The following is a 27951-nucleotide window of genomic DNA, read 5'->3' as shown; positions in this document are numbered from 1 at the left end:
AGCTGTCACTGTGGTATCCTATTAATGCTTCAAATTTAGGAACACAAAAGCCCAGTCCTAAATACTATTCCTTCAATCTCTTCCCTTGAAGCAGGGGAATGTGACTTTTTGTTTCAAGGCCTTTTTTTCCCCTTAAGAGCACTGAATCTGGGGATGACTATATTGAAACAATTGTTTTGCACCTTGATCAGAAAACAGCCAGTCTGATCTTTTCTGGCTAGATGTTCCAAAGCTGGGTTCCGGAGAGCAAGCTCTTTTCTCAGTACTTGGTAGTCTGCCCTGGGGAGAGGAGGTAGAGAACAAGACAGATAAGTAGGTACCAATCCATTTAGTGCTCCACTATGTCCCCTTTCTCCCTTAAACCTCAGAAAATGGGAAGGAGTTTATGTTGCTACTACATCCACTTCTATTCGTCAAGTTGGAGAGGAAATGTGTATTGTTCACAGGCTAGGAAAGGAGCTTCTACAGTTATGGTCCAACAGGGGGCTTCAGCTGGCTGGCAGTAATGGTGTCCTGTCTAATAGTAGTGATTCTCAGTCAGAAAGGCATGAAAAGGCTAATGAAAAGCGTGGCAGTTGTCAGTATGGATGTAAAACGGCAAAAGGGCAGCCAAGTAGATGATTATCTGCATCCTTGTAGGTGCAAAAGAGCATACTGATGTTGAACAGAAGAGTTGGAGGGGCATACATTGTATTTACCACTTTGTCAGCCTATTATATTTAGTTTTGATAGCATGATACGTATTCACTGGTGTACTACATAGGCACCATTGTCAACTGCACCCACTAACAGTCTAAGAAGGGTTAGAACTCCCCAAAGTTTAATTACACATTTTGGCTTTCACTTCCCGTAGACGGTGTGAGAATGTTCTATGGCACATCCTTTATTATCTTAGCAGAAACAGTTCAGTCATATCTTGAAGTTTCCGCTAGTTAAGTGCCCAAGGGCAGGAACTTTTTCAGCAGGAAACCTATTTTTGTACACTAAATAAGCCCAGTAGGGCATCTAAATAGCTGTCGGGACTGACAGGTTTGTGATTCATTTTTTAAAAAATGAAGGCGTCAGTGATGTAATTGCAAACTCGTTGCTGCTCCATTCCTCCTCCTGTATAACTAACCCTTCCTGCTCTATTCCTTAACTTGTTATGCATGCGCAGGCAGCGAGTGACGCGTGGGGTACTCAGACTTCTGTCACGTTTCACTCCAAATCCCGTAATGTGCTCACGACACAATGAAAGATTATATGCAGCACGAAGATCTACACTTTTGAAAGGAGAAGTAAGAAACCAGGGCAGGCTGAGAATGAGAGGAGAGACATCTGGGAACTGGTGAGAAAGAAACAGAGATAGAAAGACCTGTGAGTGAAGGAAGAGGAGAGAGATAACAAGGAAACTGGAGAAAGGTGTAGAAAGGTAAAAAGGAATCAGAAAGGAGTGTTGAAGAAGTGGGTGAAAGATAAGAGTCCACAGTGTATGGTGCTATGTAAGGGGGACAGAGATGCAGGAATTCAGCTTACAACAGAGAGTTGCCTGCTGCGGTAATTTATGAGCTCTGATTACGTACTTATATAGTTCAACAGAAAATAATGTATTTGTTTAACAATAAGAGCAAGGATTGGGTAGAGGTCTGATGGCTTTTTGGATTAGTAATGGTATGTAGAACCTTTGGGTGACCTCTCTATTGCCAGCTCAGATCTAGCTGTTTGATAGCTTTAACAATCTGGCAGCTGTTGGCCTGTGTGGACTGAGTTGATGAGATAGGGAGAACCTGAGAGAGGCAGGGCAAAAGAAATAAAGAATCATGGGGGTATGAGAAGCTTCTTCTCCAAGTACAATAGTTCGAAAAGCAGGGCCATCGCTTTGTTTTACAAGGCTCTGGAGGTAGCAAATGAGACTGGGGAAAGAAAACTTGGCAACTGTTACAAGATATATGAACTGAAAGGGAGCTTGCGACTTTTACAAAGGGGTGCGCTAAAAACCTGCACTCGGCTCCTGCACTCAGATCCTCGGAGATGTGATTAACCCGAATATTATGAACAGTAGGGGCATATTTCAATCATAGGTTAAAATCTGAACTTTAACTGTTCTTACACTGTTTACACTTAGCTTGTTCTGATGCCGCTATTCATGTGAGTCATGCTCCTCGTGCTGTATTTATAGACTTTAGACAAACTGTGAGCTGGAAACTTGATCCTTTAACCCATGGGACACATATCAGAATAAATGTCTTCTTTGCCACATGCGCTGGCTACAGACTCCAGGGAGTCCTTCACCAGAGAGGCCTGTCAGTGACCACTCCTACCAGAAGGGTGGTTTTCTGTGGGGGTCATGGTCAGTGTTCCTCCCGGCCCAAGCTCCAAGAGTCATTCTCCTTTCTCCAACAGAACATGAGGGAATGCATGCTGAGGGCTGTCTGTTGGAGGGCTTCAGTGGCAAGATTACGCTGCAGGGAATGATTCTGCAGCCAGTGGGCACATAAGTAGCTGGATACACACACAGTATCACCCACATTTCTGCTGCTGCAGTGGGTGGTTCGACTTTTTGACAAGAGGTCACAGGTTCAATATAATTTTACATTAAGGAATGGGTTAGGGTTTTGTTTTTGTTTTTGGTGGGGGGGTTAAGTAAATTTTGGATTTACCCTAAGAGGGGTAGTATCTCTGTAATGACACGTTTGCTGTCATCAGACTTCTACTCCTGGTTCCTAATAGTTTTGTTAAACTTTACTTGAAAGTATACACAATCCATGATAAATATGAAACAAAAAACAGGACTATGTAGCACTTCAAAGACTAACAAGATGGTTTATTAGATGATGAGCTTTCGTGGGCCAGACCCACTTCCTCAGATCAAATAGTGGAAGAAAATTGGCACAACCATATATACCAAAGGATACAATCAAAAAAATGAACACATATGAAAATGACAAATCAAATTTCAGAATAGAAGGGGAATGGGGAGGGGAGGAAAATGTCCGTGAGCTAATGATATTAGAGGTGATAATTGGGGAAGCTATCTTTGTAATGGGTAAGATAATTAATGTCTTTGTTTAGACCGAGGCATAAAGTGTCGAATTGAAGCATGAATGACAGTTCAGAGGATTGTCATTCATGCTTAAATTCTGAACTGTCATTCATGCTTAAATTCGACACTAGACTGGGCCAAATGTTGGGAAAAAACCCCTCTTTTGAAAGCCCCCTTCTTCCTCATAGAATGAGGAATACAGGGGCTTCCGAAAAAGTGCATTTGCTCTTCTGCAAAAAAAGCGGAAGAGCAAACTCGTTCCCTGGATGAGGTGGAGTTTTTTCGGGATATCTCTGGTATCCCAGGCCCCCCCTCCCCCTCCCCCCCGCAGTCTAGCCATACCCTAAATGGGATGAAAACATAGTTTTGTCATAAGGAAAGAAGTTACTGTATAAAGTAAATTACAAGGTTCTGGGTTTCACTTAGACTGGACTTCAGTCAAAGAATTCTTGCCTTGCTTCTGCTTTTCAGTAATTAATGCTTGAATGAACTGACTGTGGCATAGTTCATCATGAAGAGAAATGAGCTGGGTTCTTAAAGCATGGCAAGAGCTTATCCCGGTATAAGATGATCATTCTTGATATGGCAGTTGAATGAATAAAGCGAGTATTTGCAACCTCAGCAATCTTTGCCAAGTCTAGGTGAAAGAAGTTGCTTTGTTGCCTGAAATGTGGGCATCATCCTTCATATTTTTCATGTTATAATTTTCTGGACCAGTTGTGAAGACACCAGAGAAGAGCAATCCGAGCCAAAAAATGCCAGTCAGATATGGAGCTGGGATAAAATTTTCAAAAAGCAACTAAGTGACTCAGAAGTCCAAGTCCCATTTTCAAAAGTAACTTAGGCACCTAGGGAAATAGTTGACTTTTAATCAGACTTAGGTACTGAAGTGCTCAAATCATCTTTGAAAAATGGAATGTAGGTCCTAAATCACCTAGGCACTTTTGAAAACTTTACCTCTGAACTTTGGAGAAGTTCAGAGGGGGGTTGGCTCTAGGGTTTACATTTAGGTCTGTTTCTATGTATTTATGTATCTTTTTTATTTGTTGAAGTAAAACTATGCTATACAAGATAAACAATAATGTTCCCTCTAAATCTAGTTTGCAGAGATTATAGATGTTAATAACTATCGGTATGTCTACACTTGCTCCCTAGTTAGAGCTAGGGATGCAAATGTAGCCGACCGAAATTGCTAATGAAGCAGGGATTTAAATATCCCAAAAATACTCTCCAAAAATGAGGAGTAACGTTAGTTCGAACTAAGGGGTTTGATTCGAACTAACACATCCTGGAGTGCACTTCCTTGTTCGAATCAGCTGTTGAGCGGAATAATTAATGTGCAGGCGAGATTATGCTAATAAAGCATGGAATATTTAAATCCCCGCTTCATTAGTAATTTCGGTCGGCTACATTTACATCCCTAGCTCAAATTAGGGAGCAAGTGTAGACGTACCCTATGAGATTCTAGAATAGGCATAAAATGCATCCCCCGTTTTGCTCTATAGGAACACTAAGACTTATCCTTTCCTTAGAAAGATGGCCCCGTAGTTCACAAAAGCAGTATTCTCCATTTTATATTTGCATTGCATAAAGGATTCCATACTTCTTAATAAGCTTATATTCCTTAGCTGTGTGTCCAGCATTACCAGTTTACACTATATCCTTGTGCTTTGGGGATTTCATATGCCAAGCCACTTACAGTACAATAAGTCAGTACTTCCACAGAAATACTGCTGGTGAAAAATTGTTAAGATGTTATTTTATTATGCTGATTTACTGTTGAGGCTGAGATTAAGTTGATCTCTTCAGGTAAACTAGGGAGGTTGTAGAATCTCTCATTGAAAGTTTTTAAGAGTAGGTTAAAGAAACGCCTTTCAGGGATGATCTAGGCATGCTTAATTCCCTCTCGACAAAGGGAGATGAACTGTATGACTCCTTGAGTTCCCTTCCAGCTTTCTATGATTCTTATGTTGATTTTTCTGCAAGTGCTTTCATGGAAAGAACATGCTATTGAGAACTTAGTGGCTAAGTAACTCTTGCTTTACAGGATGTCTTCTGATCATTTTGCTGAGACATTTCAGAAACCTTGGGTGTCATCTTGGTTGACTTATATGAGTCTGCTGTCTTGGAAATTTTAAGTTTGATTTGAAACCCTCCAAATTGACAAGTTCTCAGCTGAAAATTAAATACTTTTTGTCTGAAACCCTAACATGTTAAATTTTTAGATTTAAAGTCTACATTTTCTCTGAAATTTCACTCTATTATAAATTTTTCTCCAAAAAAATGCATACAAAACCAAAACTTCCAACCAGCCGTTTGAAGAAAGACAAAGAAATTCCAAGCTTGACAAGTAAAATTAGGTTAGTTTCACCCGTAGGAATAAAAAATGATTAAACAGAATACAACATGATTTCACCATGTGGAAGTCATAACAGAATATTACTGAATTCTGGTGTCTAAATATCAGCAATCTATATACAAGTATTTTTTTTAAATCTACGTATAAAACTTTGGGCAGCAGGAAACAGACTCAAATGACAGCAATTTGCAGCATGCAACATTATTTTCAAATGCTTATTTTTTCCTAATAATTTATTTCAATGTTTTGACAGATGATAATGAAGAGGAGACTGAGATAAGTGAGGATACAGGTACGTGAAAATGTGTGTAAAAAACATATTTCTGCAAATTAAAAACCAGTCTGAGGAAGAGCTAAAAATAATCACATAACCATGGTGAACCTTGGTCATCATCTATGGTAGCCCACTAGTTTGTAATTATGTTTCTTATTAGCAATTAGTTTGAACATCAATGGGAAATAATTTTGGTGCCACCGTTTAGCTATTTTACTAAGATGTAAAAGTAGAACAACCCTTGGGGACTTCCATTTGCACATTTGCAGTCACTGATTGTGTGCGTGTGTGAGTGTGTTGTTGTTGACTTTGTGCCTCTGCATGTGATACTTCTGAGTTGGCAGGACACATTTACGGTATTTTGGCCTTCTGAGTTTATTATATGTATGCATAATTATTGTTCTCTGCTTAGTGCATTGATAGAGCTTTTATAAATACGAATGTGTATGGTATTGTGTTGGATGTACAAAATAAACACATGCAAAAGCAAGCAGTTGCCACTAAAAATTCAGCCCTTGATGATAGATAACATACTGTTATATTTTTGATACCATGGCTATTTTCTATTCTAACCTCTCCAAAAGAGAGAGCTATCTCCAATTTAGCTTTTATGGGCACCAATGCATATGTATTTTATTAACTATTTTGTATAGAGTCTTTTTGGAGTTTATTCTTATATAAATATGTAAATTAGATTTTAAAGTATTTAATTGTAAAATTAAAATAAGCTTTCTAGTTTATATAGCCAAGATAAGATTCTTAGTATCAGTTCTTTTGTCTTGCATCCTTTTTAACTCCATGAAATTAAATGAGGTTATCCTATGAGTTACACTGCAAATCACCAAGCAATTAGGTCATTTCAGTGGGATATTTTGCCGCATATCAACTTCTAAATGGATTTCAAGCAAACAAGATGACTACTTTTCTCATAGGGTGATGATGGGATACTGTATTCAGCACCATGGGTTGCTTGGTATCCTCACACCGAATTATATTTTGAGAATCAGCAATTGGATGTGCCATTAATAGTTGTGTGGTCAAAGTTTAGTATCCTTTTGCATATACTTCATATATCCTTTAATAGTAGAAAGCTATGCCATTTTGACCTAATCGTGTAAGAACTTAATATTAGTAAGGGACATTTGCATAAATGTCATAAACAGATGAGTTTGGCATTAAGGAGGGGGAACTCTGTTTATGGTAATTTAGTCACCAAGTTGAAGAGTGCCTGCTCTTAAATACTTTGTGGGGGAAAGTTGATTAATCTGTGTTTAAATAATGTTGCAACTGCTATTTGCCACTTTCAGGCGTTAATGAATCATCATTTTTCATTCCACTTGTCTTCACGAGGTCTTAGCTCCTGCAGACTGAATCAGTACTTGAAGTCAGTATTGATGATCCTGAACTTCTGAGCTATTCTGAACTAATCTGTACTCCAAGCTCATCTTTGGGTTTGTCTCTAATGTTTCAGCCTTAAACTGCCTGGGATTCTTGGAGGGTGCAATGGCAGGCTATCTCATGGGAGCTCTTTCAATATGCAAAAACAACAAAGAGTCCTGTGGCACCTTAAAGACTAGCACATTGATTTGGACATAATCTTTTGTGGACTACAGCCCCAATTGTCAGATCCATAAAGTGAAAACTTCAGTTTAGCAGGGATTTATACATACACAGATGGCAGTATGACATCACTATGGGGAGGGCCAGCACTAACGAGGCTAAATCAGTCAGGGTGGATGTGGCCCACTCCCAAGAGTTGAAAGGAAGGTGAGAATACCAAAAGGGTATTTTGTTATTCTTATCTACTTATCTTATCAGCTGTTGGAAATGAGCCCCATTCACCCTGATTGAATTAGCCTCATTAGTGCTGATCCTCCTCATAGTGATGTCATACTCCCATTTTTGCATATGTGTATAAATCCCTGCTAAACTGAAGCTTCCACTTCATGCAGCTGACAAAGTGGGCTGCAGCCCACGAAAGCTTATGCCCAAATAAATTTGCTAGTCTTTAAAGTGCCACAGGACTCGGTTTTTTTGCTGAAAAAGACTAACATGGATACTCCTGAAACTCTTTCAATCTGGAAACCCGGTTCTAATTAAACCCAGTTGCTAAGGCTAGTAGAAAAAGTTCAGATTTCAGGGCCTGATCTCATGCCAGCTGACGGTGGTGGGAATATGTCCACTGACTTCAATGGACACCAGATCAGGCCTTTGTAACAGCTGTAGGATTCAGCCATAAGTAAGGAATAGCATATGGCCAAATGTGTAGCTTATGAGGAGATGAACATGTTGTGAGTGTATTTTCTGTCTTATGTCTGCACCACCCAAGAGTTCACATATCTTATTACATTTAGAAGCTCTCAGAAGCTCTGTTCTTCCTAAGTCTTTTTTTTTAATAAAAGGGGGATATTTTAATTGCATGTGTTTCAGATGATCTCCAGTGATATCTGCTGATAACACAATATTAAGAGTAATTGGTACTGATGATCATTACCGTGAGTTATGACACTGGACAACAGTATCACCAGTAATTGTGCAATCCATATATTTGAATTACTAAGTTAGGAAACAATATTTTTATTTTAAAATAGCCTGATCTTAAATGAGGCACTCAAAACCAGTCCTCTAATGGCATGTAATGAGTATTTTTTCGATGATCGGTTTATTTTTCAGGATGCAGCATCTTGTAACAGCTGTTAGCATACTGTGCTGTTCAGCTCAGAGTGCTCTGATGTTATCATATTTCATACAGTCTGCTGTTAGAATGGCTGAGTCAAAAGGGCAGCTACAGTAAACGCTGTTGCAGATTTTTGCAGTTCAATATCTGATCGGTTCTTTATCTGAGAATTGTATCCTGTACCGGCAAACGGAAAGGGACTAAATGATCAGGTAGATTTTGCCCATCTTTAATTTACATGATGTAATATGGCAGTGCCATAAAGCTTATCATGTCATACAGCATGAATGAAACATGATTGTAAATCTTCATGTTTGAATTGCCTGAATTGTGCACGTTTACATTTTCAGATACGTAGGAAGGCAAATATACCAATCCTATTTCCCTAGTTGTGCTCAATGATGCTGTAGGCAAATTACACAGCTATGTGCTATTATGGGAATCACTGTTCGGTAAATACATATTCCAGCACTGTAACACCAGGTTTGTTCCCCCTCGCCAAAGTTAATTTCCTTAGTATTTGGGGCCACAGGAAACAGAAACACACACACAAGTCTCTCCCAGTGTTCAGTTTCTAAAACCTCTTCAGACCTGTCACTGAGTACAAGCTCTCCTTCACCTGTGGAAATTCACCCAACCAAGCCACACTCCTGCTCTAGTTATCAAAGCCATTGGACCTTATCCCAGAGATAAGCCTCTTGCCTGCCATTTCTCCTATCAACCCATCTGTTACACCCCCAAGTAAGTATCTTCCAGTTATCCCATGTCTCCACTAATTGTCCAACCTGCGTAGTCCCTCCCAGCATCCAAAACCTTTCCTACCCAAGATGCTAGACCCAATATTCTCTACTCACACTAGCTTTGAAACCTTTCTGTGAACTAGCCCACCTGAACGTCATCTACCAGATTGCACGTGCAGACATGTAAATGAGGGTGTGTCAGGGCACTTCATCTCCAATTTCTCTAATTGAGGGGAAAATGTCAGGCATTTGTCACTGAGTAGGATTTGTAAATGATTTGGAAGCTGGGAATGTCCTGCTTTAGGTGGCACATTGACCTTGTGGGTGTGAACCGTGGAGAAGAGCCATTCTCCAAATATTATTGTGAGTACATTACCTTTTTGCATGAATGCTTACAAATAGTAAAAGGTACAAAAGTGGTTAAATTGAACAGCCATTCCACATTCACATATATGGTTGTAAGCACTAGTTTTTGCCCGCCTTGACCAGCTCTGTTCATGACACATGTATGTCTGTGCAGAACTGAAAGGGTTAAGATTTATATCGTGGCCATAATACACAAATGCATTTTGGAAGCGTACAAAATCCCCTTTCTGTCTTTGGAGTGCAAGAAAATCGTCTGCTACAAAGCAGTGAAATTCTGTTTGAAATCGTATTCTCCCGAGATGGTTCCACCACATCCCTTTTGTGAGCATTGTAAGATTCTATCAGTAATGGAGAAACGCTGTTCCTTTGGCAAAAGTAACTGTTCTAACGTCTCCCAATGCAATCTCCCTCATCCCCCTGATCTTCGTGCAGTCAATTAAGACATTAGACATATTTTCTGATGTAGTCAGAGACTCTAGGAAGACCAAGCCATGTTAGAAATGGATACTTAGCACGGAAACTTGATTGGCATTTGATTTCTGAGTCTAGAGGAAGTCTCACAGATTGATTAGATGATAACTTCATCTTCAGAGGGGAGGGTGTTGATTGAAATATTCATATTGATTTGGTCTCCTAGAGTGAAGCATTGCCAAGCAAAAAAGTGAAAACAGCAACTCATCCCAGAGTGTGAGCGCCAGACAGGCCTTACATCAATATAGTTCATTATAAATACTCAATTTTTAAGGAATAGCAGAGCAGGTGACAATCAATCTTCAAAGTCTGTCAATTTCTATCCATTGTACTCACCATATGTGCTGAACACGGCCATAGCTTCTGACTGACTGCATGGCCTGATATTTGTTCTCTGTGGTTGAGTTTGTATGTCCATCAGTCAGGGAAAAGAGAAGCTGATTTTGCCAGGCCAAGAATCTTAATTTCATAATTTTTTTTTTCAAAATAGAGTATTAATATTTCCAGCAAACATCTGCTGGCATATAATATAGTCTTCGGTCAAGTGGTTAACCTTTGGAACGGAAAGGTCCAATTCCTGATACCAACCAAATCTGCAGTAAACTGATGAATATGAGAGTCCCTTAGGGTATGTCTAGACTGAATCCCTCTGCCGACAGAGGGACAGGTCGACATTGCAAATGAGGCAGGGATTTAAATATGCTGTGCCTAATTTGCATAAAAATGGCCACCGCGTTTTTCCGACTCAGCACTTTGTTGGCAAAAAGTGGCAGTCTAGAGGGGATCTGTTGAGCAAGAAAGCCTTTTCAGACAATCCAGGAAGTTTTTGGAGAATGTTGGGGATAACTTGGTACCAGTGCTGAAGGATCCGACCAGGGGCCATGTGCAGCTTGACCTGCTGCTCACAAACAGGGAGGAACTGGTAGGGGAAGTAGAGGTGGGTGACAACCTGGGAGGCAGTGATCATGAGATGGTAGATTTCAGGATCCTGACCAAAGGAAGAAAGGCGAGTAGCAAAATACACACCCTGGACTTCAGAAGAGCAGACTTTGACTCCCTCAGAGAACTGATGGGCAGGATTCTCTGGGATGCTTACACGAACGGGAAAGGAATCAAGGAGAGCTGGCAGTATTTTAAAAAAGCCTTATAGAAGGCACAGGAAGAAACCATCCCGATGTGCAGCAAGAAAAGCAAATATGTTAGGTGAACAGATTGGCTTATCAGGGACATCCTTGATGAGCTTAAACACAAAAAGGAAGCTTACAAGAAGTGGAAACTTGGACAGATGACTAGGTAGGAGTATAAATATATTGCTCGAGAATGCAGGGGAGTTATCAGGAAGGCAAAAGCGCAATTGGAATTGCAGCTAACGAGGGATGGGAAGGATAATAAGAAAGGTTTTTACAGGCATGTCAGCAATAAGAGGGTGATCAGAGAGGGTGTGGGGCACTTATTGGATGAGGGAGGTAACCTAGTGGGAAAAGCTGAAGTACTCAATGCTTTCTTTGCCTCTGCCTTCACGGACAAAGTCAGCTCTCAGACAAATGCACTAGGCAATGCAGCATGGGGAGGAGGTGGACAGCCCTTGGTGGGGAAAGAACAAGTTAGGAACTATTTAGAAAAGCTAACCATACACAAATCCATGAGCTCGGATTTTATGCATCTGAGGGTACTGAGGGAGCTGACAAGTGTCATTGCGGAGCCTTTGGCTATTATCGTTGAAAACTCATGGAGATAGGGAGAGATCCCGGATGATTTGAAAAAGGCAAATGTTGTGCCCATCTTTAAAAAGGGAAGGACAATCCAGGGAACTACAGATCAGTCAGCCTTACCTCAGTCCCCAGAAAAATCATGGAGGGAATCCTCAAGGAATCTATTTTGAAGCACTTGGAAGAGGGGATAGTGATCATGAATAGCCAACATGGATTCACAAAGGGCAAGTCGTGCCTGACCAATCTGATTAGCTTCTATGATGAGGTAACTGGCTCTGTCAATATGGGAAAGTCAGTGGACGTGATATACCTTGACTTTAGCAAAGCTTTTGATACAGTCTCCCACAATATTCTTGTCAGCAAGTTAAGGGAATATGGATTGGATAAATGGACTGTAAGATGTATAGAAAGCAGGCTAGCCTGTTGGGTCCAACGGGTAGTGATCAATGGCTTGATGTCAGGTTCGCAGTCGGTTTCTAGCAGAGTGCCCCAAGGATCTGTTCTTGGACTGGTTTTGTTCGATATCTTTATTAATGACCTGGATGAGGGGATGGATTGCACCCTCAGCAAGTTCGCAGATGACACTAAGTTAGGGGGAGAGGTAGATATGTTGGAGGGCAGGGATAGGGTCCAGAGTGACCTACACAGATTAGAGGATTGGGCCAAAAGAAATCTGATGAGGTTCAACAAGGACAAGTGTAGAGTCCTGCACTTGGGATGGAAGAATCCCAAGCATTGTTACAGGCTGGGGACTGGCTGGCTAAGTAGCAGTTCAGCAGAAAAGGACCTGGGGATTACAGTGGATGAGAAGCTGGATATGAGTCAACAGTGTGCCCTTGTAGCCAAGAAGGCTAATGGCATATTGGGGTGCATTAGGAGGAGCATTGCCAGCAGATCCAGAGAAGTGATTATTTTCCTTTATTCGGCTCTGGTGAGGCCACATCTAGAATATTGTGTCCAGTTCTGGGCCTCCTACTATAGAAAGGATGTGGATGCATTGGAGAGGGTCCAGCAGAGGGCGACCAAAATGATTACGGGGCTGGAGCGCATCACCTATGAGGAGAGACTGAAGGATTTGGGTTTGTTTAGTCTACAGAGGAGAAGAGTGAGCGGGGATTTGATAGCAGCCTTCAACTTCCTGAAGGGAGGTTCCAAAGAGGATGGAGAGAGGCTGTTCACAGTAATGACGGATGGCAGAACAAGGAGCAAGGGTCTCAAATTACAGTGGTACAGGTCTAGGTTGGATATTAGGAAAAACTATTTCACTAGGAGGGTGGTGAAGCACTGGAATGGGTTACCTAGGGAGGTGATGGAATCTCCATCCATAGAGGTTTTTAAGTCTCGGCTTGACAAAACCCTGGCTGGGTTGATTTAATTGGGATTGGTACTGCCTTGGGTAGGGGGCTGGACTTGATGACTTCCTGAGGTCTCTTCCTGACTTGATGACTTCCTGAGCTCTATGATTCTATGTAATCCAGTAAATTCTCTCGTTCCAAACCAGTCGGGTCCCAAAGGTACCGGAGTAGAGAGATTCAACCTGTAATAAGGTGGCGTTAGGTTGAGAGTGCATGAATATTAATGGTTTCTAAAAATGCCTCCTTTTTCCTATTAACAAGCCTCACTAAATCAGTTTGCACTTTTGGGTCTATCTCTGCAAGGAAAAGAACTCAAGACTTTCTTGGTTGCTTCTTTTTTCTAAAGCAAAAGTGTAGGGGCCAGATAGTTAAAAAAACTCAGCGCCCTACAGCCCCCTTTAGGCACCTGGCCGGGTTTCCAGACAGACTCTGCACCTTGTCAGAATAATAGTTGCTGCTGGGAGCTGAGCCCTTTTTGAAAATCTAATCACTTCATTGAGGTGAGTGCTTAAGGTCGCTCAGCACCAATTATGGGCGCTGAGTACTCTTGCAGTCTGGCCCTGGGTCTTTAGCATTCATTGAGTGCACTACATTAAGGTCATTAGATGTGACAAGCCATTCTGGATACATCTACACAACACCCTGGATGGTCACCTAATTCGAACTTGCAGGGCTCAGGATTGCAGGGGTGTAAAATTGCACAGTAGACATTTGGGATTTGGCTAGAACCTGAGCATCTACACTGCAATTTTAGAGCCCTGTAGTCTGAAACACACCCCCAGGCCTGAGACAGCTGACCCTGGTGAGCCCTGACAGTGCCACTGGTCTTTTATTCCAGTGTTAGGCATATCCTAAGATGCTGATTTATCAAGTCTTCATTTTTGTAGCCTACTCAGCTAACTGTAAATCCTCTGCATGCTAGCTCTCAATTCCTGTGAATGAATCCAGCAAACCAAATTTCATTTGTCCTCTTCTTGCTGTTGTCTGATGCGAAAGTATGTGTGGAGGGGTGGGAGGATTGGAAAACTTCTTCAACGCTGAGCATTCTTATTTCAAGGAACCTTTTCTAAGTTAACTTTAAACTCGATATCAAACTTTTACCTCTGCCGTGCAGCCAAATTTTAGACTTTGTTAGTGGACTTTGGCAGTGAATGCAAAATTGGGCTTATAACAGAAATCATTCTACTTGAACTTTTTCCTCCGCTGGTCCATAATACAGTAGGATGCTCGTTGTTTATAAAAGCTACAAATTAAAATATTATTAAACTTTATAGATCCGAAGCGAAAGTGAGTGTGAAGGCAGGCATCATTTAAACAAGAGCTTTATTCAAGACTGAAATATTAAAGTTTGTTAATGTTAAGTTTGAACCCAAACACACCCGTTATGGCCTCCGTTATAGCATATGAGGCAGTGCTGAATCTTGCAAATACAAGGGTAGGTATTCTGCTTTGAAAGGAATGCTGAGATAAAATATACTTATTGCTACACTAGCCTGCATAATAGTATTTACTAAAATAATATTACTTGAAAATAATATCCTTATTACATCTTTGTCGTTGCAGAGGGATTGGAACAAAAAGGCCAGTCACCATCACCTATGAAATGCAAAGCAAAGAAATCTGAGAACCTGAAGGATGATAATGAGGGTAGGTGGTATTAAAGTTTGTATTCATCAGTTCATCCTCGTGGGTGGAAAATTTTGATCTTAATTTTTAAATGATGCAATATGGAGTGCTTTCAGTTTAAAATATTTCTACTATCTCTAATGGCTATGCATGTGTTTTTTCCCCCCTTGCTAAGATAACTTTGTCTCTAAGTCATAGGAGTAAAATTCTAGTACAAATATGTTTATGCCAGTGTAGATGCAAAACGCTGTTTTCACATTATGCTCTACTTGTTACTGTGCCTATCCTATTGGAAGTTATGGTTGTGTCTATACTTGTAGTATGCTCTGCCAATGTGTAACTAGGCCGCCATAAGTTATATACAGTGTCAATGAAAGGGTCATTATCCTTGTAATTCATTCCTTCATTGGCTAAGAGGCCTAATGGTTAGCATACTCTCAGTCTTGGGGCAGTGACCGGGGAACCCAAGCCTACCCACTCCACCGGGCTCTGCCACTGGAGCCTAAGAAGGTTGGCATCATTCGATGTCTGGAAGGGTGGGGGGTCCCACTGAATTACCATACCTGGCTGACTGCCTACTATGGCTTCTCTTTGCTTCTGGGGAAGGGGAAAAAGGAAAGGGACACCGGTCCATGAGCCCAGCCAGGCTCAGTATACAATCCTGGTACCTCAGGGAAGCATCGTTAGAGTCTTTTGGCAGGAGCTGTCTAGGTAGGTCTGTGCTCCTCTCCAACGGTCTTGCTTGTCAACCCTGCCTCCAGTTGAAGCATGCTCTGAAGAGTTGGAGGGGAGGGGCTATCATTTAACCCTTTCAGTCCCAGTGTGGTGTTTGTATACCCCGTGGACAGTCCTGTGGGGTTAACTGTTCAAATAGGTGCACTATCTACCAAACTATTTCCTCTTCCTTTCTGGAAGAGAATTTAGTCTATGTATTTACATTTTAATCATGCAGATAAAGTCCCAGATCAGAAAAGCCCTTATGTAAGAACTTAAGTCCATCCCTGTTCAAGGAAGTGTACCCCATACACCTAGTGTGGTTCACTATCCCATGCAGTGGCACCTAGACTACAGCAATTGATAAGAACAAGAGATCTCTACAGGGTGGGTTGCCAGCTAGCTGGCTTTTAGCTCAAAGGGTAGAGGCTCCTATACTAAGCTCCAGAGGTCCCAGGTTCAAATTCACCTGGTGGTAGTTACAGAAGCACGTAACAAAGAACATAATTCTAAACTCATGCTTATGTGCTTTCTAGATGGGGCCAAATGGTGGAAAAGCCTGTTCCAGAAAAGCAATCATAAAAAGCTATGTAAATTGCAGAGCACAATTTGCATAGCTTTTTCCGAAAAAAACCCTATAGTGTAGACCTAGCCCCACTGAAGAGCTTCATGCTCTAGAGATTAATGTTGTTTTGGGATGTGCTTGCCAGAAGAATGTTTACTTGTTGTTGGGTGCCCTCATAGTGAGATAATTAATATGATGAGCCTTAATATGGTGAGCCTTAATCCTCTGTTTCTATGACAGTTTCTGGTCACAGGATTCCTTTGACCCAATTTCTCCAAGATGACATGTTTCACTCCCACCTAAGTCAATTACTCTATGATCTTCATCACTCTGACTTAGCGTTATGAGGAGTGCCCTAAAGTACCCTTACGGGGGTGAGGGGTTATAACATGAATGATAAAGCCATGAAAGATGATAACATCCTTCACTTTAAGTAACTGCTAGTAATATGCTGTCATTGACATCCTGACTGGTTGTTAGTGGCAAGTACTTAAAGCAATGGATGTCATCACCTTGGAGGCGCGGAGGGATCCAAGAAATCTTTTCCTAACTGGTCTTCTTTCTCATTAGCCCTATAATAACGCACTGAGGCCACCTAAAAATACAGGAGGGATTTCATGTCTAGATGAGAGACTCCACAATACCAAACTAAATGCATCCATTTGAATACTGTCTGACCGCTTTGAAATATCATAGAGAATTAAAGCCTGATGTCATTTTCCCAAAAGAGGCTAAACAATAATACATATGTTATATTTTTGTTTGAGACGTGTCTAGGACTTAGCGTAGTATCAGATATAAAAATGAAGAAGAAATTGGATGTTGTAAACCCCCATTTTTGCCTTTCATTGGAGTAAGATGATAATATTCCCTTAACTGCTTTTGTGCTGTACGAGCCGAGACCTTCCAGTTTTACAATTCTTGTCAATGTTTCTTCATGACCTACAGTTCACTTTGTGGAACACAAATAAATGCATTGAAAGAGAGAAGTAAATAGCATGGCAGCAGACTGATTACGTTACCCTGGAACTGTAGAATGTCTGGACTCCTTGAATTTGATGCTGTTCCATGGATTTTGCTGATGCAGAATTGAGGCCTGTAACACATAATCAGTGCTGCAAAATTTAATCTATTTGGTGATGGAATTCTCCTTTCCTTAGGCAGAAATCAAGTTGTAATGTGTAAGGGTTGAAAGTCTAAATTTATACTCAAGAATCCTTGTGATGGAGAAAAAAAAGTAATTAATGCATCCACAGAAGGAAAAAGGAGGGAGGGAATGGGCAGAAAGAAAGAGACTGTATCAATAAAATTACCTTTGCCTCAGTGTACAAGAGTCGTTAAGTAGTTTAGGCCCCTGAATCAGAATCCCTAAAAACTTGCAAATGGCCAGATTGTAATGGAACTCCCTATGAGCCATTTCAATTAAAGTAACTAGGATTTGCAGACATTTGTCTGAAAACCAAGTTTAGCCATAAACTAATGATCTAATTACGACCTAGACTGTTGTTTCTAATTAATTAAAAGAAATCTTATGGCAAGCCTTGCAGATGAGCAAAGCTGTGAATATGTGGCAGCTCTGTGTATATATAGCACACTCCTTAGAAGGAAAGTATTATTTCCCCCACCCTGGCATCACCAATAATAATAATGAACCTCAGAAATTGCTAGAAGTATCTTTGTAAATTTCAAGTTCTGTAGAATTTTGTCCTATTCCTGTAACCAGGAATATGTAGCAAAGCTTTTAACGGCCTACTGACGCAACCCTCCAGGCATATCCCTATATGGCAACCTATAATACTAATCCACTGGGCTCAGTAATTATTTGTATGAAATAATATTTTTTTACAATGTGCCCAACTGCTTCAATGGTTTGAGATAATGTAGTAGTAGTAACTTCTTAGGACCTCTAAAATCTCTCCAGAAGATCACAGGAAATTGATATCTGTGTTTTTTTTCCCCTCTGCAATGAAAGAATGTTAAATAAAATGCTGTATGTAGGGAGTTTGTTTCTAGTAAGCCAAAATATACATGTGGCATGCTAATGAACATAATTAGATACTGAGGGCATGTCTACCCTACAGAGAAGAGCGATCCTCCAGTAATCTGAAGAAGTGTCCTGTGCCCATGAAAGCTCATGATACAATCTACATGTTTTGTTGGTCTATAAAAGTGCTACCAGACCATTTGTTGTTTTTTCTGTAACAGACTAACTCGGCTCCCTCCTGGAGCCACTGGAAGTCGATCTTCTGTCGTTTGATTTAGCGGGTCTAGTGTAGACCCCCAAATCGAACACTGAGTGTAGACCTCACTGGCATCCGATAATCTGTGATCAATCTGTGATCTGAGTAGACGTTGTGGTGGCCCGGCTTAAGGTTAGCTAAATCCAGCTGCTTATTTTGTGTAGCTGGATGGCGTACCTTAAGCTGATCTGCCTGGTCTAGTGTAGCCCAGGCCTGACTGTCTAAAATATTAACGGTCTCTCTTATGTTGCTCCTAAAACTACTGTTTTATGTATCTGAACCATTGAGAGAGAAGCAAGCGTGAACTGTGTAGCAGATTTTTCTATCAGCCATTTATTGCATTGAGAATGTGTTATAATGCAGCATAGAACATTATTTGGGAGTGTAGGAATAGGCAGGGCAATCTTTGTTGAACTCCCTGCAGTATTTTAACTGTTGCACTTTCACATGTGCTGTGTAATATATATATAAATTACAAGCGCACGGAAGGGTAAAATCAGCCAGTTGTAATTTGAACTTTACCATCACTCAAATGCACTCAGAGAGAGTAAAAAAATTAAAGTATGGATAACAAGTTTGCCACTGCTGAGAGAGGTATTTCCTATCTTGGTGTCTAGATAAATGTAAGATTTTGTAAAGTGACATTGTAGGCAGTCAAGATAATGAAAATCAAAATGCCCCGAAAGACACAAGAGCCTTTTGCTTTATGTGTATATTTGGAGTGATCTAAAATGTAAAGCTCTTTTCAAAAAATACAGTGCAAAAATAAACCCATAGGTAAAACAACAGTACATGTTACTACATACCTATCACCAGTTAGCATACATTACAAGTCATATTCCTCCATTACTTTATTTTCCTTGCAGTAAAACCAAAACAAACGTCCCCCTTTCTCGCTCCAGCAGTCCTAATGGACTTACGAACACTTTGAATATTAAGGGCAAAATAACAGATACTTCCGTTATCACAAGGAGGAAGAGTAGTTCCTCTTCAATTCCATCTGGAATCTCTGGGCAAAGACAGAAGAAAACCACTGAAAAGCAGCCTCATTCATTCCTGTGAAGGACCTTAGAGGTATCAACATGATCTCATAGTCTTACAGGAAACTGAAAGATCTGATAGACCTAATGATTCTTCATGGACACCTGATCTTCCTCCGTTACCTGGAACAGATTATTAACACATGCAAGAGCCATCTTGTGCCATACCCAGATCAGATTCCTGATTGCACAGAAGATTTGAAGGCATACTGGAGCTCTGAGAGTTTTCCTGCTGCAGCCTTTTCCATAATCTTTATCAAAATCTAAGAATTAGATACGGTTTGATAGAGGAACAGACTGTTATTATCAAGATGGGATAATCTGAACAGAGGCCAAACCTCCATCTGAGGAAGTAGCTTGTCTGGGACTTGTGCATGTTGGATAAATTCTTTGTTTTCTCTTCACCTGGCTGACAAGGAAAACTGTTTCATGAATGATCCAAGTCAGAAAGGTCAGGATGTACATGAATCATATTAAAAACACTTGTTTGAGGAGAGTTCCTTTCCCTGATGAAGTAGTCTGACTGTAGGCCTGTTAGCTTTCAAGTCCAACATCATAGACTCATTGACAGATGGTAGTTCTTTGCTCACTCAGACAAAGCCAATTGTACTCTTCACCTGTATAGTCTCTTTTGCTTTGCGTGTACAGGAAGTTGACAGTTGAAACACATCAATTTTTTAGGGCTCTTTTTGCTCAGGAGATCTGGTAAACAGATTTTGTTTTGTTTTGTTTTTTTAAAGAAAAAGAGGTTTTTTCCAGTGACAAAACATTTACCTCCTTCAGGAGAACATTTATTGCACCCACATCTAGAGTCAGAGGTCTCTCAGTAAGGGAACAATGACTCACATTTGCCTTATTCCTAGTATCTTTAGAACAGTATCTGGTTAGTGGTATAGTCTGATTTACTTCTACCTCTCCTCGTCCCTGATTCAGCAAACCACTCAAGCACATGCTTAACTTTAATGCAGTGAGTAATCCCATCCCTATTCAACAGAACGCTTAAGCACATGCTTAAGTCCCTGAAAGTAATTTGAGGATTAAGGGCTTTGCTGAAACTTGGCCTTAAAGTCCATCTAACAACTACTAGTATTTACCATTTTCCAACAGAGATCATTAACTCTATTAAACACATTCTTAAATGTCATACAAATCTAGGCCCAGTTGGCAGTCTTCTGTCTTCTTAAAATTTGGACCCAATGTTAACTGGTCTCTCACATTCCCCTTCTGACCAAGTTTCAGGGTGTCCTGAAAATATATAGAGAATAGTTGTTTTGCTTTACCCTTTTGAGTTGAAAAGTGGTAATTGTATCTGTCTGTCACACCCTATGGGACAAGGATGTTCAGCTGTAAATCTGAACTACAGTCATGATACATTAAAAATGTTAAATGAGGTGTGTTGCACAGAGGTGTGTATCCTCTGAAAAGAATACTCTAAACTAAGATAAGGTACCATCAAAAAAGTGAATAGAAAGCCAAAAATGTGGCTGTGAAACGTTTCTCCTTAATGTAGAATAGTTATTTTTAAAGGAATATTGTGTTAACCCCTTTCTGCTCTGATTGAGGGCTTGTGACGTCATTTTTATTTTGAAGTCTGCCATCTGTCTTGACTAATTACTGCACTAAGGATAGCAGATGATCTGTTTCCGTTTGGCTGGCAAAATATATTGACAGTGTCTTTTATTTTTCTTCTATTTCTAAAGTGACCACTTCTTAAAAGATTCTGTATTGTACTTTGGTGACTACTAGTACTACATTAAATTGCTGGATCATTCAGAAGTTACAGTGCAAAGCCTAATATGGGCTTTTAATCTATGTTGTTAGATTTGATCAGTCCTCCTATATCTCTCTGAGTTTTGTATACAATTTTATACACACCTGTTATGAAGTAAACAGCTGAGAGTGCTGTTTTCACTATACATAATTTTTAAGTAGATTTTCCCACTATTGAGATGGTTTAAGGTGCAAAGCACTGAGGCACTAAAGTGACTAATGTAATGTTGTCAAAGAAGAATTATATGCAATGACATGCCAAGTTACCTCCGGGGTACTCATCTGTCAAGGAAGTCATTTCCCATTTCTATCCATTATGTGAATAACAATAAACCACCATGATTATTCAAACTCAGGGCAGTACAGACTGGCAGCACTGGCCCCACTGCTCATGAAATTTTAACACAACAAAGTAGTAATTTGTACATTTAGTGAACAAGGTTTTGCTCTGTGTGTGTATGTGAGTCTATCTGTGTGTGTTTAATTAAGCAGATTATGTTGTTTTTAACATATCTAATCTCCTACATTGCTTCCTCTCACCTTCTCTCCTTCTTGTGACACCTCTGCACCCACATAATTGCACGCACTCTGTCACTGGCGGCTTTATTTGGCTGTGGTTCTGAAAATAAAAATGCATGCTGTGCCCTGCTTGTAAGCAGGACGTTGTTCACAATAAAAATGATTGGTCCTGAAGCACCTTAGAGACTAACCAAAACATGTAGAATCATGAGCTTTTGTGGGCAAAACTCACTTCATCAGATGAATAGGAGTGGAAACAACAGAAACCAAGAGATCTAGATAGCAGTAGAAAAGGTACCTGTCAATTGTCGGACCTGTGTTAATTAGGCTAATTAAGTGGGCTGGACACTTGCACACACTTGTATTATTATTTCCATCATCCATCTGAGGAAAATGTGAGGTGTCAATTCTCAAAATTATCTGCTAATGTTGAGTGCCTCCACACTGCGGGTGCGGAGGTGGATAGCCGCTGCTCATTTTTGTGGATATGGATGCAGATGCCAATACAAAATTTGTAACTAAAATCCTGCAGAATTGTAGATATCCTTAGGTACCCACAAGCTTTAGCTGTCTCAAGCCTGGCAGCCAGAAAGCAAAACACAGAGCTGATGCATCACTGGTTGGAGAGAATTTACAGGTTGTGCAGGGGCATATGTCTCTCCCATGCATCACCTATGTAGAGTGAGGGGCAGGATGACTGAAGGGTATGGATAGGACAGGGAGGGATGGGAATATTCCTGACTTTTTTTACCTTCGCTCTTCAGTGTCCTGGCAAGGCCCCATTCTCTCTCTCATTTTTGCGGTCCATAGTGCTTTGAATATATAAAGTGTGTTACTTTATAATTGATGGGTTTTCCTTTGAGATAGCCCTCTTGCACTACTATTTTCTCCTTCTTCTGCACACTACCTTACATTTCCCAACTAAAATGCTACAGGCAAATGAAAAAGTAACAAGGTGCTCCTAGCCAGTACTTAGCAGGAACAGCAAACTGGTAGCAGCATGTTCAAGTCTCGCTCTGTACTGAGGTAAATTGTTAGTACAGTGAGCAGGGAAAAAGTCTCATAACTGCATTAAGCAATAACTGGAGCTAATTCTTTCCTAACCCCTGTTAAAATTTACCCCATAGAGTTATACACAAGTGGTGATTAAAATTGACCTAAATCATAATTTAATTAAAGACATTAAAATGCAGATTGGAAATGCTCAGTAACCTCAGGCCACCGCCCTAATGATTTGACTTTGAATGTGTTTGTAGCTCTGTAATAGTGGGGTTTGCACGTGTGTGGTTTCTGTTGTAATTTTGATCTCTTTTTGCTGCTGGGATACTGTGAAATGAAATGCTGCCTGAGGTGCTGATCTTGAGCCAAACATTTAGGCATACCTTGTGGCATGTAAACAGTCCCGCTGAAGTCAAAAGGGAATTAAGCATAGGTTGAAGTGTTTGCAGGACTCGGCACTATGTTTTTAATTTAATCTTGAGTATATTTCCCTTCATTATCCCAGGTAGACCCTTATAATAGTTATTATTATTTATGTTGTGTTAAAAAGATTAATAATAATCCTGTTTTCTTTATGGAGCAAATCCTGGTTTACTTTGCATATACATCTTCTCCAAACAAATGAGGGCCAGAGTGCTGATTAGAAAATGCCCAAGCCATGCTGGAAAACCTAGAGAGAGAAAATCTATCCAGGGCTTCCATGACAGGAGTTATAGAGGGGCATCATATGGTTTGGCCCTGAGTTCATAGATGTCCACATGGACACACATGACTATTACAAGCAAGATAACACCCTGAGACAACAGCACTCCATGCCATTGAACAGTCAGGGTGTTTAACGACTGCAACAGCTTCCTAAAGAGCTGCAGTGGAGTCTACTCTATTTCTACTGTAAGCAGGGACTGATTGTGTAGAAGAAACATTGCTCAGGCTGTTTGTTGCCAAAACATGTGCATTACAAATACTGCTTTTGCAAGGCATTTATTGTCTTTTTTGGAGGGTGGAGTTAAAGCCAGCCCTGATCAACCAGAATCCAGTTCTTTTGATTCTGTGGCTTGGTCTACTCGAGACTAGGAAGGCTGTCTTAAGGTATGCAACTCCAGCTGTGTAAAATGCATAGCTGCAGTTAGTTTACCTTACGCCGAACCTTGGTGGTATCCACTCTGCAGGAGGCCGACGGGAGCAAATGCTCCCATCTGCTTCCTTTACTCCTTGCAAAAGGAGGAGTATCTGATGCTGGCAGGATCTGCCCTCAGCATTCAGTTTACAGGTCTATACTAGACCTGCCAAATCAAACGCCAGAAAATCGACCTCCAGAGCATTGATCTTCTGGTAAGTATAGATGTGCCTTAAGATGTGGTACAATTTTAACCTTTTAGTATTTTGTATTTCCCTGGAAAAAAATATTCTAGCTCTTCTGCTGATGTTTTTGGGTTAGATTCTGACTCCCCTTTGACTCATAGATTTTTTTAAGTCATCATGGACCAATGTGATCATCTAGTCTGACCTCCAGCATAACATAGACGAGAGGACGTCCCTGAATTAATTTTTGTTTGAACTGGAACAGTAAATGGTGTAGCAATCTGTTCTCCAGAGAGCAATTACAGAGAAAATGGAAAATGCTAAAAACTCTCTCATGCTCCAGTTGTAAGATTATCTCCTGGTTTTTCCTAGAGTTCTTGTTTCATCTCTCTCTCATATGACTTTCTGCTTATTATTGTATCAGCTGTTTCATTTTGGGGATGCTACTATATCTGGCATATGACCCTGCATACTAAATATTTCTCTTTAGCACAAAGTGAGCAAACAGTTGCAGATTTTCATATTTTCTCATTTTAATTTGTTATTGTTTCTTACTTTTCCTGGTTATTAATCAATGGCTAATCTGCTTACTACCAGATATAAAAGGAAAGTGTGTGTCCTCTTTGGAATTTCCTGACTGTCATCAAAGAAATGAATGAGATGAGCGTAAACTCCTATCAATCAGTAGCCAGTTTGGCAAGGGGAAGCAAAAACAGATTGCCAAAAGTCTATACTTTAGAGACCGATGTGCTTATTTTGTCCATGTTACACTACTGTAACTCATTTACTCCTGTTTTATGACTGCCTGCCATTCTGTGGGGGGAAAGAAGCAGATGTTCCCATTTGTCTTTTGATGTGGCTCAAAACCATTTACATTTACTGGCCTAAAATAACACAAAATGTCACACTCCACTCTCTGTCATCTTTGGATCGAGTGACAGATTGCTACTCAATTACCAGCATAATGGAAAAGTAGATATTCTGAGGACAGTTGTCACCGAAAGGAAATACAATTGCCAACTGCTGCTGTAACGGAGGGAGAAGGATGGCAGATATCTTAGAGGCCATCTAAAGAAAAATATATATTTTATTACTAATAGTGTCATAGGGATGACTCATGGGAAATATATTAGGCCCCGGAGAAAGGTAGCGAGACAGAGAGCAAGAGAGAGCATACAAATATGGGAAAGAGATAGTTGTTACCCTATTAAAATATGTTTTTGCCTCTTTGTCTCTAACATATTAATTTTTTGACAAACATTTTAAACATATTTCTAATGAGTTTCTCACAGTGGACATCTTTTATTGATGAGGTGCCTTTTGATAATTACTATTCTCCATCAAAACTGGGAGCTGAACAAATGGAAAGGTTTTTAAGTGCTTTTAAAGTATTTCCATATTGTATTTTTCTTTACTATTCTACCTCCCCTTTCCTGTATGACAGAATGATTCTCACTAGCCATGTGTTTTTAATGACAGGGATATTAAATATAAGGTGCCAATGTCATCCCTGTCCTAACTGCCCTGAAGTAATTGAGGTTACATCAGTGTTTAATTTGACCCGCTGTGGGCCAGCAATAAACAATTTCAAAGCATCTAAATCTTATTTTCAAAAGTAGCTTGTTAACATGGTGTGGCAGTGTGCACCAAAGGAGTGAGGGTCATGCAAACTAAATGGTCCATGTAGACCCTGTTGACACACACTAACGTTACATCTACATTTACAGCAGGATGAGTATGAACTGTAGGGTAGACTGTGAGAAATGGCTTAGGCGAATAGCATGCTCTTCATACTTGAACCCTGAAGCATAGGAACCCTCCACATAGAATCATAGCAATGGATGAGACCTCAGAAGGTCATCGAGTCCAGCTCCTTGCCCAAAGCAGGACCAACCCCAACTAAATCATCCCATCCAGGGCTTTGTCAAGCTGGGACTTAAAAAGCCCCCCTCCCTAGATAACCCATTTCAGTGCTTCACCACCCTCCTATCATTTTTTCCTAATATCCAACCGAGACCTCCCCCATTGCAACTTGAGACCATTGCTCCTTGTTCTGTCATCTGTCACCATTGGGAACAGCTTCTCTCCATCCTCTTTGGAATCCTCTCCCCTCCCCCCCCCCCCACCCTTTCAGGTAGTTAAAGGCTGCTATCAAATCCCCTCTCATTCTTTTCTTCTGCAGATTTAAATAAGCCCAAATCCCTCAGCCTCTCCTGGTAAGTCATGTACTCCAGCCCCCAAATCATTTTTGTTGCCTTCCGCTGAACTTTCTCCAATGCGTCCACATCCTTTCTGTAATGAGAGGACCAGAAGTGAACACACTACTCCAGATGTGGCCTCATCAGTGCCAAATAAAGGGGAATAATCACTTCGCTAGATCTTCTGGCAATCCTCCTACTAATGTACCCTAATATGCCGTCAGCCTTCTTGGCTACAAGGGCACTTTGTTGACTCATATCTAGCTTCTTGTCCGGTGTAATCCTCAGGTTCTTTTCTGCCAAACTGCTGCTTAGCCCGTCAGTCCCCAGCCTGTAACATTGCTTGGGATTCTTCTGTCCCAAGGACAGGACTCTGCACTTGTTTCTGTTGAACATGCTTAAACCCTCGACAGTTCTTTGCAAGCTCAAGCAGTGACTCTCACATGTATACTGCTGTTTGTAGCAACGTAGTGGCCTGTTTCTGGAACCTTTCTCTGACATGGGGAAAGGCTCTGGGAAAGGCTTCCACACCAGGGAACTCCTGGGCACTTTTGGAGCTTTTCACTGCACCCCAAGAATAGATGCCGCCTGCCATTGCCCGCTGCTCTTGTATTGATTGTATGATGATTACTTAAGAATTCTCAGTTAACACTCTGAGGTGTGATAGGTTCCTGTTCAAGAGCAGACAGGGTATTTTTTTACATTAAACTTTAATTGGGACCCCTGACGTGCACAGTATCAACATTCCCATTGAGGACAGTTTGAGGCCGATTTTTTCCTATGGACAGGTCTGCCTGCCAGTCTGTATGGCATTTAACTTAGGAAACACTCCCTCTTGGATATTGTCTGCACCGACATTTTATTTGTGGCCAGCTAGAGTGTGAATCTTCCCCACGTTAGTCTGCCATGCATTTGGTATCCCTGTGGATCCTGCTGGCACACATTAACAGTTCCTTAGTGCACATAGGCCTGTTTCAGAGCAGTGTAGATCCAAGTATGTGAAGGGTGTGTCTGCAGAGGCTACATGGATAATTAGTGCAAAGTAGAGTCATGCTCCAGCTAAATGTTTTGTGTGCACAAACCCTTAATTACTAACTTTTACTTCAAGAGGCAAGGGAAAGGACTTCAATTTTTCCATCCTCCCACTCTTAGTAAAGCAAACACAAGCCCCATGCCACTGAAGGCCCAAAGCATCCTTTAAGAATACTGTTCTTTGTGTGTCAGATGGATTTGCATTCTGTAGCTACATGATCCAGAGTGTGTGCTGGAAGAGGGGAGTGCAAGAAATAAAGACTTTATTTAAAATCCCTTGCACTTTTCTGGCTTGAAAAAAGAATTAGAGTTTCACTTACATTTCTGATTTTCTTTGCATTCACTAAGATTTTAATGTTTGTGACGTTTGTCCCCCTACATTATTCCAGTTTCAAGCCAGTGTATCTCCAGTGAAATCAGTAAACATTGGTATAATATACTGATGAGTCAGCTGAGGTTCTTTTAAAGCTTTCTTTTTTAATATGAATTTACTCAGAATTTGAGTTCATAAGAAACTGAATAACATGGCAACAAGATGTTTTTAAATCTGATTTTAGCAAAATAAATAATTGCCATCTTGGTGCAGATTGGGCCTCCCTCATCTAGCAACATCTGTGGTCCAGCAGGAATATGGGAGGGAGCTCCAGTGGCAAGAGAGCTGGTTGTTCGGAGCCCGGCAGGGCTGGGGCTTGGACTGGCGCCCGAGCCCAGGTAGAATAGCAGGGGCTGCAGCATCCCCAGTATCAGGGCCAGCAATGTGGCAGCCATGGTAGCCCCATTAGCTGGGCCGGAGCTGGAGACACAGCAGCCACGGCAGCCCCAGTAGTGGGGCCAGAGCCTGGGAACCAGCATCCCTGATAGTGGGGCTGGGGCCAGGGCAGTGCAGGCTGCTGGGGCCACAGCAGCATGGAAGCCCAGCAGCAGGGAGGGAAGGTGGTCTGGGGAGCCAGTAGTAGGAGACATCCTCTGG

The 27951-nt window shown here is 40.9% G+C and overlaps 1 protein-coding gene across 6 annotated transcripts in view; it reads left to right on the top strand.

Annotated features, from left to right (window-relative positions):
- Positions 1-27951, top strand: part of MACROD2 (mono-ADP ribosylhydrolase 2) — a 1395588-nt gene that overhangs the window by 1278128 nt on the left and 89509 nt on the right. For all 6 annotated transcript variants that reach the window (XM_075925642.1, XM_075925641.1, XM_075925640.1 and 3 more), the window contains 2 exons: positions 5635-5673; positions 14540-14623. In XM_075925642.1, the coding sequence (XP_075781757.1) occupies positions 5635-5673; positions 14540-14623 (123 nt within the window). The remainder of the gene's footprint in view (positions 1-5634; positions 5674-14539; positions 14624-27951) is intronic.

The sequence above is a fragment of the Pelodiscus sinensis genome, chromosome 3 (genome assembly GCF_049634645.1).
Source record: "Pelodiscus sinensis isolate JC-2024 chromosome 3, ASM4963464v1, whole genome shotgun sequence".
NCBI lineage: Eukaryota > Metazoa > Chordata > Testudines > Trionychidae > Pelodiscus > Pelodiscus sinensis.
This window is presented reverse-complemented; position numbering and strand designations above follow the sequence as displayed.